The 11,821-nt window shown below is 32.0% G+C and overlaps 1 protein-coding gene across 1 annotated transcript; it reads right to left on the bottom strand.

The window, feature by feature from the left end:
* Positions 1-234: 234 nt before the first annotated feature.
* On the bottom strand, positions 235-8,782 carry LOC123217367 (putative clathrin assembly protein At2g01600). Its single transcript, XM_044638366.1, has 15 exons — positions 8,556-8,782; positions 8,395-8,464; positions 8,040-8,137; positions 6,698-6,836; positions 6,405-6,532; positions 4,376-4,468; positions 4,106-4,156; positions 3,475-3,540; positions 3,309-3,374; positions 2,663-2,743; positions 2,491-2,571; positions 1,636-1,803; positions 1,465-1,546; positions 1,238-1,362; positions 235-813 (listed from the first exon to the last, which is right to left on the bottom strand). The coding sequence occupies exons 1-15, from the start codon at positions 8,643-8,645 to the stop codon at positions 442-444; spliced, it is 1,710 nt and encodes a 569-aa protein (XP_044494301.1). The 5' UTR covers positions 8,646-8,782; the 3' UTR covers positions 235-441.
* Between the last annotated feature and the right edge of the window lie 3,039 nt (positions 8,783-11,821).

Here is an 11,821-nt window from a genome sequence, read left to right as displayed (position 1 = left end):
AGAAGATTCCCTGACATGCACTAGCATTTAAGTAGTGCTAGAATTTTAACTTAAGTTCAATTTATTCAAGCCAAATATAAATTCAAACTTAAGTAGTTCATATCATCCATCCCCAATTGATATAACAACATAGTCAGAAGCTCTAAGCAAAATATGAGAATAAATTTTAGGTTTGGAATCAACCACATCAGCACCGTCACATCGAATCTCATCAGAACTTCAGTAAAGAGAAGATGGACAAAAAATATTTATTTCAGTGCGGAAGATGGACAAAAAATATATATCAACTAATTATTATTACATCTTTTACCATCCACTCGGACAACCCAGACAAGCCATCAACTCAGGCCCCAATGTACCAATTTTATGGAACAAAAAATGCCAAAACCAACTGCACCCGAGAAAAATTACTACACATTTCAGAAGCTTCAATGCGTGTCATTACAAAAGACCTGGTGTGCCAAAAGGATTGGTTGTTTGCGGATGAGCTGCAGGATTCATAGGAAGTGTCCCAAAACTGGTGTCACCGAATGGGTTTGATGGGGTCATCATCATATGTTGCTGTGGCTGCATCTGCGGCAATGGCTGCAAATGAGGCTGGAAGGTTGGTTGATATGGTCCGAAGGGATTGGTCTGTGGCTGAGACATTGCTGCCATTTGAACTGAAGGAGGGGGAGCAATTGTGTGCGACATGGAAAATGGATCTTGCACCTCAAATGGATTTGGAGCTGGCGCTCCATAAACAGGCTGTTGCGCTCTATATGCCGCTTCATCGTACAAACTGTTCAGCGTCAGGGAGTCCAGTCCACCAGCCTAGCATTAATTGACAACATTAGGAAAATAGACACTTCCCAAGACTTGATTCGAGCCAAGCCAATTCAAATCCAAACATGGGCTACTCAAACTCAGCTTAAATCTATAATGTCCAGCTTGAGATCTCATTGACCAGATAAACAGTGTTGCCGGCAAGAGATTTGAGCCAGACTCAAGATTAGTTGTCAAATTGAAACTCCAACTCGAATTTGGCTCGAATCAAACCGAACACTGAACTAAATTGGCTCAGTTTGGATCAAACCTTATTGCTAATTTTTACAAGTTTGGGTTTAACTAAGGCTTCCTATGGCTATAGAAAAAAAGAATTAATGAATATTTTCAAACTAAAAAATGCAAAACATTCTAGGCTACACCCACTACTGCAGATTGACAGACTCATGATAATACCACAAGAAGGCCATACCAATTTTCTGTCATTAGCTGCAGATATGTCGGTACTTGGTGTGGTGACCAGGGCAAGCTCCCATCCAGTAGGATCGAAATCTTTTGGTTGACCCGACTGTGAATTGAACGTTGGAGTACTAGCACCTAAAGGAAAAGGATACTCTTGATGAACATAAAAAGCAACAAAAATTGTAGAAGCACAAGTCGGAAATACTGTTGAGAAAAACAACAATAAATTAGCATTACCAAGTTCGGATGGCACTATGGCCAGAGCCAAGGCATTACTGTCCTCAATTGCTGATGCGTCAGGTGCGGCAAAGCTCAATCCCTGATCCCACCAGAATGGGTAAACATAATAAAATGTTATAAAAAATGGTATATTTTGAGAACAAATATACCAAACCCAATATCGATTACCAGCAGATCTGCAGAATCATTGTTGTTCTGTGGAGGAGGAGGAGATGGAGTAGGAGGTGTAACCTCCATACTAGAGACAGCGACTTCATCCACAGGTTGAGGCACAGGTTCATCACTAGGAATATTTGCATCTTCTGAAGGACCTTCATCAGGTCTGTATGTTAGTAGCTGTCAATAATCACAAGTTAGTCTTACAGGAACATACATTCTTAAAACAATACTCGGGAAAATAAGCATAGAGAACTAGAGTGATTTAATGGCACTAAGTATCTGCTTCACTATTGTCAAGCAAAAATCAAGAAATCCTCAACATGCATCATTTCTCAACTTATAATTCCAGTAGTGCAAAAACCCCAGGACGTGTGATTCAATTCCTTCTCATTGAGGGCAACATCATGATTTTGTTTCACATTGCAAAACTGCCTGAAGAAACTCTCATCTTCCTCAACTTACCATACTTGTCTCAAATAAATTTATTCCATTTTCAACACTCTTCATCCGCCTCAACTCTCACCTTACTTTAGCCCTGATCTTCCTTCATATGTTTCTTAATATACCAGCCAGTATTCAACCATAAAATATGGGACACCAGTACCATTTCTTTAGCTTTAATGTAAATGACATCCTCAATCACATCAGAAAACTGTTCACGTTCTGCGATTTTGACAATTTACACTCATTTCTCACTCACACTCTTAACATTATGCTGCCTTTATTTGTGACTCCTTTTTGTTCTTGAAAATGATAAAGCTAGTCAGATGCCTATAAATATATAAATAATAATAATAATAGTAATAAAAGGGAAATTAAAGTTGTAAAACACTGTATTATATACATCACTAAATTTGTACCTACCAATGGCTCACTAGGAACAGTAACCACCCGGGGTGCCTCCCTTATATACTCTTCCATTGTTGTGAGAAAAGACTGTGGTGGCTGGAAAAGGAAAATGAAAAATTAATGGACGTTAATTGCAAAAAGATAACAATGAAAACAAACTATTCTATTGATATTACAGGATCAATACCTCTCTCAGAATAGGAAACTGGAAATTCCTAGCAAGTTCCAATCCTCTGCAAATTTCGTAGAAACTAGAAAGACTCCCAGCCTGAAAAACAACTATATATTAGGTGGCCATGAACCTAAAAAGTATAATTAATACCATAAGGGTGTATAATAAATTACTTTAATAATTTATCTTTTATCACTGACATTACCTTATTTGATTCGCTAGATAATAAAATATTATAGTAATTTTTTATTACCAATATGACATGATAGGTAATATAGGAATAATTGGATTCCCACATTTTCCTTAGGTATTAAAAATCACCAAAGTGATTTTATTTTATTTTTTTAAACAATTTTACCGATACTTCATAAATTTAATTTGACATAGTAATGACATTTAAGCAAAATAATATTTCAATATTCTTTTATTACTATCAACAAAACACAATAATTATTTATACATGTCAATTTACCCAAACACAATATTAATTTATACCCATTAATCTTCAAAGCAATCTATTTTTGGAATAATCTTCCAATTTTGATAATAAAGATTATCCAAACCAACATACCCTAAAAGTATTATCGAAATGCATATGAAGGTTGTCAACTATATAGTCAACTTAATATTAAGGTTAGACAAAAGAAATGCACTACATAACCTGCTGGCCAGCTCGTTTGTAGATATCAAGGGCTTTGATAGCTTCATGTCTTGGCATCTCAAAAAACTGCAAGGAAATCAAAGCTTAACAGCAAAGACAAACAGAAAGCATAATAACATCTAGCTAAAACAAAATAATTTTTGCATAATTGACCAATCCAAATTACCTTATCAACAAGATTGATGATTCCATCATTAATAGCACAATAAATTTTAAAGCTCTCTTTCAATACCTGAAAATTGTATACTCACAGGGTCAAAAAATCTTGAATAATGTCCTTAATCAGTTATGCAATTTTTTGTCTCTTTTATTATACATCTTCTACCATGAAGAATACTTCTTTACGCTACTATTGATTAATGATTTAATAAACAAATAAGTACATCACAAATAAATGCTAGAGAAAACAACAACAATTTTGTTATCTAACAGGCCTAATCACATAAGTACAACAATCTTTATTATCCAAATATTGAAAGCATCACTTCAAAAATCACACATGTAAGACCATCCCTCTATTTTCATCTCTCCAAAAAGTTCTATTTTCCTTTTTAATTTTTTTTTTATGAGTTTTTAGATTTTCCCAGGAACAGATACGAAGTATTGGATTATGCAATAATCTCTCAATCAATCAGTATATAAGTTAATAACTTGGTCCCACAAAGGAGGACCTTTTACCTTGGGATCACAGTGGTACACATTCACACAGAGGTACAGGGTGGTATAGAGGCAAATCTTAAGGTGATAAAAAAGGTAAAATTACCTAAAAGGGAAAAGGATAAAGATAGCATTCATACCAGAGCAAGAGCATACTGTATAACATAATTATGAAGTGCTGAACCTTCTGGCTGCAAAGACAAGAGAAGCATCCTCATTTATTCAGTCACAAATGCTAAAATGAACAATGAACAGATTCAGACTGCAGAAGTATTGTAACCACAAAGATTTATATCCTTGAAGGGATAATACGAGTAAGAAATGTCCAAAATGAACAATTATTTAAAAAATAGATAACCATATTCATGAGAATGAGAGAAAATTAGTTATAGAAGATTTAAAATAAGTACCAGGCAACCAACAAGACGATGCAACAATTGCTGCAAAGCAGGCAACTGTTCCAACAGTGCTTCACTGTCCAAGTCTCTGGTTCTGCTGTAACCCTACCCATTGAAGAGAAAAACTGAACTTAATTAACACATAAAAATTAACAAAAGAAAATAAAAACAAACAGAATACTGCAGCTCAAACGCCTGCAATACAATATTTAAAAATGGTTTAGTATCTCCATATTTTTCATATGTAAAAGTGGATTTAATATATTACTCGAAAATTGTTTCAACTTTAAATAAAAATAGAAAAATGAAAAAAAAAACTTTTTTTCCCCTTTTTTTTCTTACACTAGTTTTAAAAATTGTATCCAGAACTATTATGAAACCATTTCAACTCAATTCAATCAAATGCAATTCATAAATTTTTTCTGCCCCCTGGTTTCCAAAAAAAAAGCATTTAAATTATATACCAAATAGGTCCTTAGCATCATATATCCAACTGATGCTTTCTTACATCTTCAGATAACTGATACTTTCTTATTAATAAAAGCCAAATTTCACCTAAAAAATTAGAACAGAAAATAATTCCAGATTACATCATAAACAATAAATCAACAACATATTGGTCAAAGTTATAACTGACTCTAGAATTTAACTTGACAACTTCCTTTTCTCAAATGCTAATACCGTGTTTGAATAAAAATTGTGGTAAGGCAAGAAAGTAATAACAGAGGGACACAAAGACTTTAAGTATCCTGGGGAAAGTAAGTGGGAAAAAGGAAAAAATGATTGGTTTACAATTAAAGGCTTAATCTTTTAATAGCAGCAATAGGATAGAATATTTATACCGCTATAAATTTATGAGAAGTGAGAACCTTCTACATTAAATTTAAGATGAAATACACTGCTCATCGGCTCACGTATTAGGTATATCAATAATGTAACCACAAGCTACTTTCATTTTAGTCCAAAATAAAGACACCAAATTTCATGTTCTCTTACAAAGAAAACTTTAAATTGTGCAGGATTCTAGATAAAGAAGCACAGAGTTACAATTCTCATAAAATAAAACACATACATTCACCTATATCATTAACTAAGATGGGTAAGCTCCAAATTTAGATTTCTCTTGGATTTTTCAAACTATAATCTGGGATAGGACTTTCTTAGAGGTTTTTTCTTTTCCAAGGCCAATGCAGTTGCTATTCATGTAGGTTTATTATTAAAGATTGATTGAACTGTTGCAAATTGAGGTAAAATAATACTAAGACCATGAAGTCCTATGAAACTATTTTTCATTCAAAATTCTAGCACAAATTAGAAAGCACATGTCATCAAAAGCACCAGCAGTTAACAACGCAGGCTACTCGGTATCACATGTTGCTCAAAAGACAAAAAGAAGCAGTGCATTAAACAAGTTTACTCCAATAAGAATCCACGTCATTTCAAGGGTATTAAATCTAGCACCGAATGAGACGTACTTTCAAAAGCACTTAATTTAGTGATGTTTTGCAAAAACCACTTTCTCATGATTAACAACCTAATATATAACCATTACCACCAAAAGAGAGAAATGTAATTAAAGAGTGCAATGGTTGAAACTCCACCGATAATAGTAATAATAATAACAATAACAATAAGATGAGCATCACCCTTGGAAGCCAAGGACAGTGTCACACAATGTACTATAAGTATCCAAGGAGTAAAATACACAATAAAATAGTTTTCTTTGTTTCAAAGGAAAAATGAATATATCAAACTTCCAAAAATCAAATTCTACGACAGTTACAACCATCAAAATATAACTCTAGAAATTGAACACAAAATTCACAGATGTGAGCAAATTTATACGATGTATAAAACTGACAACTAAAAACAGATACTAACCCCACATTTAAGCAGTCAATTAAAATCAAATTTGTCAATAACATTCACTAAGTCTACATTTCCTGTTCATTCCCAGGCACATGTTATCATCATAACTTTTATTCGCTTGTGATTTCCCATTTCAACAAAAGTTAAATTTTCAATCATGAAGGGAATGTACCTTATCCTCCCCTTGGGCAGGTTTTGGAAGACGTTCAGCTTCGATGTCATACTTTAGAACCCTGAAACATTCAAGTCGTTCCTCCAAAAAAAGTGCATATGTACGTACCCATGCAGAGCAATCCCAGGCTGAACATATATTAAGTATTAATTCAAGAATTCTCATCTTTATAAATAAGCAAAACACATCACACATGTATTTTTGTTCATTTATATGATGCCAGCACATCCAACAGACAAAAATTTGTAATGGCCCAAGACAAGTGAAAAAGATGGACAAGGGCATCAAAATACCAATTGGACTCGAATCATCTTTGAAATTAGAAAGTTGGAGAATGCGTCCTCTCTGTTGGAAATTCAGCAGCTCTTCTCGGAAAGTAGGATCACCCTCCCTCAAAGTTCTATGGACGACTATCAGTGTCTTTAATGCAACCTGTTGAACAACCCAACCAAAAAAAAAAAAAAAAAGATTACTAATAATATGCAATGATAATACAAGCATTTTTTTTTTTTTTTTTACGTTGAAAGGATTCTAGTTGCAGACAATAATTACAGCCATAAATCAATTTATTTAATCACTCCATACATAGTAAATTCATGATATGCAACTCATAAAGCAAAAAGCATATGAAAGTAATTAAGATCCATAAAACTTCTGATACAAGGGGGACATAAGATAGTCTGTACCATCATCCAAGGACCAATGTACAGTCCACTTCTAAAAATTCTACAGATCTACTATCACACTTCACATTAGAAAACAAGATAAACAAATTTCATGACCTTCATGATAAATATAAAGTAGTTCCACCTGCACTACTATTGACCAAAAGAAAAAACCATATACATCTCTTTGTTCTTTAGGAGCAAGAAAGGGAAAAAGAAATCATCACTTAGCTTTGACAGGGACCTTTTTTACATGATTAATTAGAATCTTTCACAATAGGAATTCATAAATGGACATCAACCATGACAGAACCCTCCAAGGATCACGATGTTAACCACTGATGAAATCTATAGCGCAACATAAGCAGATCCAGGTCGATTCCCACTTGCACAAGGACTATGACAGGTGTACGGTAAGCAAGAGGGCTACTCCTGTCTCCTTGTCACCATTAGATCAAAAGCTAATCCATTTTGACTAATAAAACACATGCAACCAAAAAGGTTGACCAATAATAATACAAATAGCTTCAATAATTTGAATCTTGCAAATATCACAAATCTTTTATCTAGTCCCGTGGTGAACATTATGTTTTCATGAGTCTTGAAATGCATTAATCTAATCTTTCACCCCATCATTTTAGAAATGAAAGAAATCAAATTATCACACCAAAGCTCAAAACATACTAACAAAAATATTAAAAACTAAGTTGATCACATGACTAGATTTGAAATCAATATGTTAATGCAACAAAACTTTGATTATGACCACTGTCATGATCAGTTAAATTAGACACTTATAATAGTATAATAATTAATAACACATGTTGCAGTTTAAGTTGTCTTCTTCACATCTCCTATACCTATAGGTGAAGCAAAGTGAAAAATTAAAAATATACATTAATAAAAAAATCTACACAAATCAAAATTATAAAATAAAATACATCAAATATGTAATAACCAAAATAATTACCGTCCAATTACGCGTCTTGGCCAATCGACGAGCAAGCGCATGAATGCAATAAGCAACATCTGCTCGAGGCCGAATTGCTGACGTGGCAACCAAGATTTCTGCAAAGAATTTTACAATTATCATTAATAATAAAACTATATGTACCAATAAATATAATTTATTCCTACAAACTGAAGTGTTGTGATTGGGTGATGTGATTTGACTAATTTTTCTCTCAATCACCCAATGTTCATTTAGAATTACTCTATTATTACATCTTTTCAACAAAATCCTCAATAATCGCCAAAAAAAAAAAATTAAAACCAAAATAGATCCATAAATGAATTAAATTAAAATTAAAACTAAAATTACTCACTCCTAAGGTGTCTCTCTTTGGGTGGACACTCGACGTGGTTGGTAGCTTTGACTATGGCCACATCCATATCCTAATTATAGCAAAAATCAAGAAAAAAATTCAAATCCGATCTAAAGATTGAGCGAGAAAGTGGATGGGAGAGAGAGGGAGTGAAAAGATACCGCATAGTCGCTGTTGACATGAGCGAGACCGACTTTGGTGGAGTCTTTCAGAGCACCATAGGCCTTTCGCCAAGTTTGAAGCGTTCCCATTCCAAGTAGACGGTGTCGTACTGAGCGCGGAGATCGGTTTCTTGTTCAGTTATTACGTGTTCTCGGGGCCTGGTTTCCCTCTCTCGGAGGTAATTTTGATACTGTTTCCGCAGAATGGAGAGAGAAGAAAACGATTCGATCAAATAAAGGCGAAAAATGTGCTTTCTCTTTTTATTTATATTTTTTATTTTAATTATTTTTTATTATTTTTGTGGTTTTATTTATTTATTTATTTTTTATAGAATTATTCTGAAATGGTTGGCTTTTGGCTGCCCTACTTTTCGTACGTGTCATAATCATCATTTTCTTCTCCGGTTGTGCTCCGCAATAAAATAATTACATTTTTCAACGACGGTAATGAAAGAATGAGTAATGCAAGATGATTGTCTGGACAAGCAAGACTGTTATTTTTAATTTAAATTTATTTAATTAAAAAATATTATAAGAGTGAATATTATTTTAATTTTAATTTAAAATTATTTATTTACATAGTAAATTTATAATTCGAGGTGTAATACTTTGTGTATTTTTATTTGGCTAAAATCACTTTTTCTCACCTAAAGAATAATAAAATCTCAAAATTATACCTTTTAATTTTAAAAAACTTAAATTTTTATTCATAAGCTAATTTCTGTTAAAAATCTTAATTAAAATTAGAGATAAAATCATCATTTATTAAAAAATTAAACTTTTATCATATTTTCCTCTCTCAGGTTTAAAAACTTACAATTTTCTCCCACTTAAAGTTTGAAAATTAATAATTTCCCTCTAGAATTTTTTTCTCTTTTCTTTTGTGAGGATCCGCCATCAGTCGTCCACCCTTTTGCCTTATCTCTCCCTCTCAGCCTCTCTCCGACCACATATCAACAGAAATGGTCTAGAAATCCAAATGAAAGTCATATAGAAATCTAAACAATTTTTGCTTGGATAATGACATGTTCAGACAATTCGTCTAGATCATCTAGAAATAAAAGTCATTTGAAAGATTTTCAGATGACTTTAGTCTAGATTTTTAGACAATTTTTGTCAATCAATGGTTGCAGAGAGACCGAAGATTGTGACAGTCGAAGATGGCGGATCCATGTAAAAGAAAAGAGGAAAAAAAAAACCCTAGGAAAAATTGTCACTTTTCAAACTTTGAAGGAAATTTGGGAAAGGGGAGAATTATGAGATTTTTAGATTGAGAGGGAAAAATGTAATAAAAGTTTAGTTTCTTAAATTTTATGTTAAATGATGATTTTACTTCTAACCCTAACTAAAATTTTTAATAGAAATTATCTTATGGGTAAGTATTGGGTTTTTCCAAGTTGGAGGGTATGATTTTGGGATTTTACACTACCTTGGATGGGAATAAGTCTTTTGGCCTTTCTATTTTAGGTATACAAATGGATATATATTTATATATATCATTACGTGATTAAATTTTTCTTTATCATTAATTCAAAATCATCTAATAGTTTATTATAATAATTATTCTTTTTTAAATTAAAATATTTGATGTACAACAAATTTAACTATTTTGATCAGATTTTTAGTGGTTTTCATACTGAAAAACCATCGAAAAAGGAGAGGAACTATTGGTATTGGATTGATGATGTATCGAAGTAAATCGCTAGGAAGAATAGTTATCAAAAAGAGTGAATAAAATTTTTAAAGTGTAAATATAATATTTTAAACTTTGAGGAGGGTTGTTAACCCTAAAATATATGGTATGAGTGAAAATGTAACTTTTTAAAACTAAGTTAAAAAAAATTGTTAATTTTAAAAATTAAAGTAAGAAAAAAAATAGATTTTTTTTTAAATTAAAAAAATTTAATAAACGAGTAAATTTTTAAATTTTTAAAATTTAATGAGCACTGAATAAGTCTTTTGGCCTAAAATAGAATAGGAGACTTGTCTATCAATTAAGCAATTGGACTTTACTTAAATAAAATATTTATTTTAATATGTGAATCTTTTAATATAAATAAAAGAAATAATTGGCAATTATAGTAAATGAGACTTGCGTCTTTGTGGGCCAAAAGTGCCAATTGCACTAGCTTGGAGTGCAACTGTCAAAGTATCTTTTATTAAATTAATATAATTTTAATTAATAAATAAAAAGCAGAAGGAATAAATATTTCTTGATTAGGTGGCAAAGTGTTGTCTCCTGGTCGGGAATGAGTAGTTTTTGGATTTTCTATAAATATTTTTTAATCATTTTTTAAAATTTTGTCAAAGAAAATCCGCATTTATTTTTTTATTAGCAATTTAAGGAAATTTATGTCTTTAAATTAATTTTTGGAAATTTTGATGATAATCAAGTATTTTTTTCGGGGAGGAGGTCAATGCATTTTGAAATTGGTAATTTTATTACTTACGTCTATTATCACACTAAGTTTCTTATTAATTTTAGGTCATAGAACTATTTCCCACCCAACGTTTAATGAAAAGACAAAATCCTTCCTATTAAATTTTAAAAATCTAAATATCTACTAATTTATTAAAATTTACTATTAAAATTAAGGATAAAATTATATTTTAATTAAAAATATTAAAAAAATTGAAAAACTATAACATTTTTCCTCAAGTTTATAAATCAAACAATTTCCCCTACCTGAGGTTTGAAAAATCGTCATTTCCCCCCTAGGGTTTCATTTCTTCTCCGATGACATTCTCCAACTAACCTTCCATTTGTTAGCGCTCCCTCTAGCTGAAAGCAGCCACGAGGGTGACAATTAGAAGTGGCATCATTGAAGATCCGTTGTGCGCTCGATTATGGCGCTTCATACAGATTCATCGCACAACGAATCTCAGCCACTTCCATCATGCTTCTACTCTTCGGAGATGCTTCTGGAAGATGTCAAGATCCGTCGAAGTCTCCACTGTCTTCGGTGACAGTTTCAAAACTCTAGGGGAAAAAAGTGATTTTTCAAACCTTCGTAGGGAGAAATTTTAGATTTATAAAATCTAGGGGAAATAAATTATTTTTTAGTTTTTTTAATTTTTTAACTAAATGACAATTACTCTTACCCTTAACAGTTAATTTTAACAGATGAATAAGTATTTAAGTTTTTAAAAATTGACGAGTGAAAATTTGTCTTTTCACTAAACATCTAGTGGGAAATTGTCCTTTGGCCTTAATTTTATGATTAGAGATGTAACAAAGTATTTATATAATAATTTATGACAATATA

Source organism: Mangifera indica, chromosome 5, assembly GCF_011075055.1.
Source record: "Mangifera indica cultivar Alphonso chromosome 5, CATAS_Mindica_2.1, whole genome shotgun sequence".
Taxonomy (NCBI): domain Eukaryota; kingdom Viridiplantae; phylum Streptophyta; class Magnoliopsida; order Sapindales; family Anacardiaceae; genus Mangifera; species Mangifera indica.
Note: the sequence above shows the minus strand (reverse complement) of the source record. Positions and strands in the feature narration are given on the sequence as shown.

Bases quoted from the DNA above. Each gene is read 5' to 3' on its own strand.
- LOC123217367 (XM_044638366.1), bottom strand. From the start codon at position 8,645: ATGGGAACGCTTCAAACTTGGCGAAAGGCCTATGGTGCTCTGAAAGAC. The intron at 6,533-6,697 runs GTATTTTGATGC...ATATATGTTCAG, and splicing joins AGATGATTCGAGTCCAATTG to CCTGGGATTGCTCTGCATGG. The intron at 1,363-1,464 runs GTAATGCTAATT...CTTTTCCTTTAG, and splicing joins CATAGTGCCATCCGAACTTG to GTGCTAGTACTCCAACGTTC.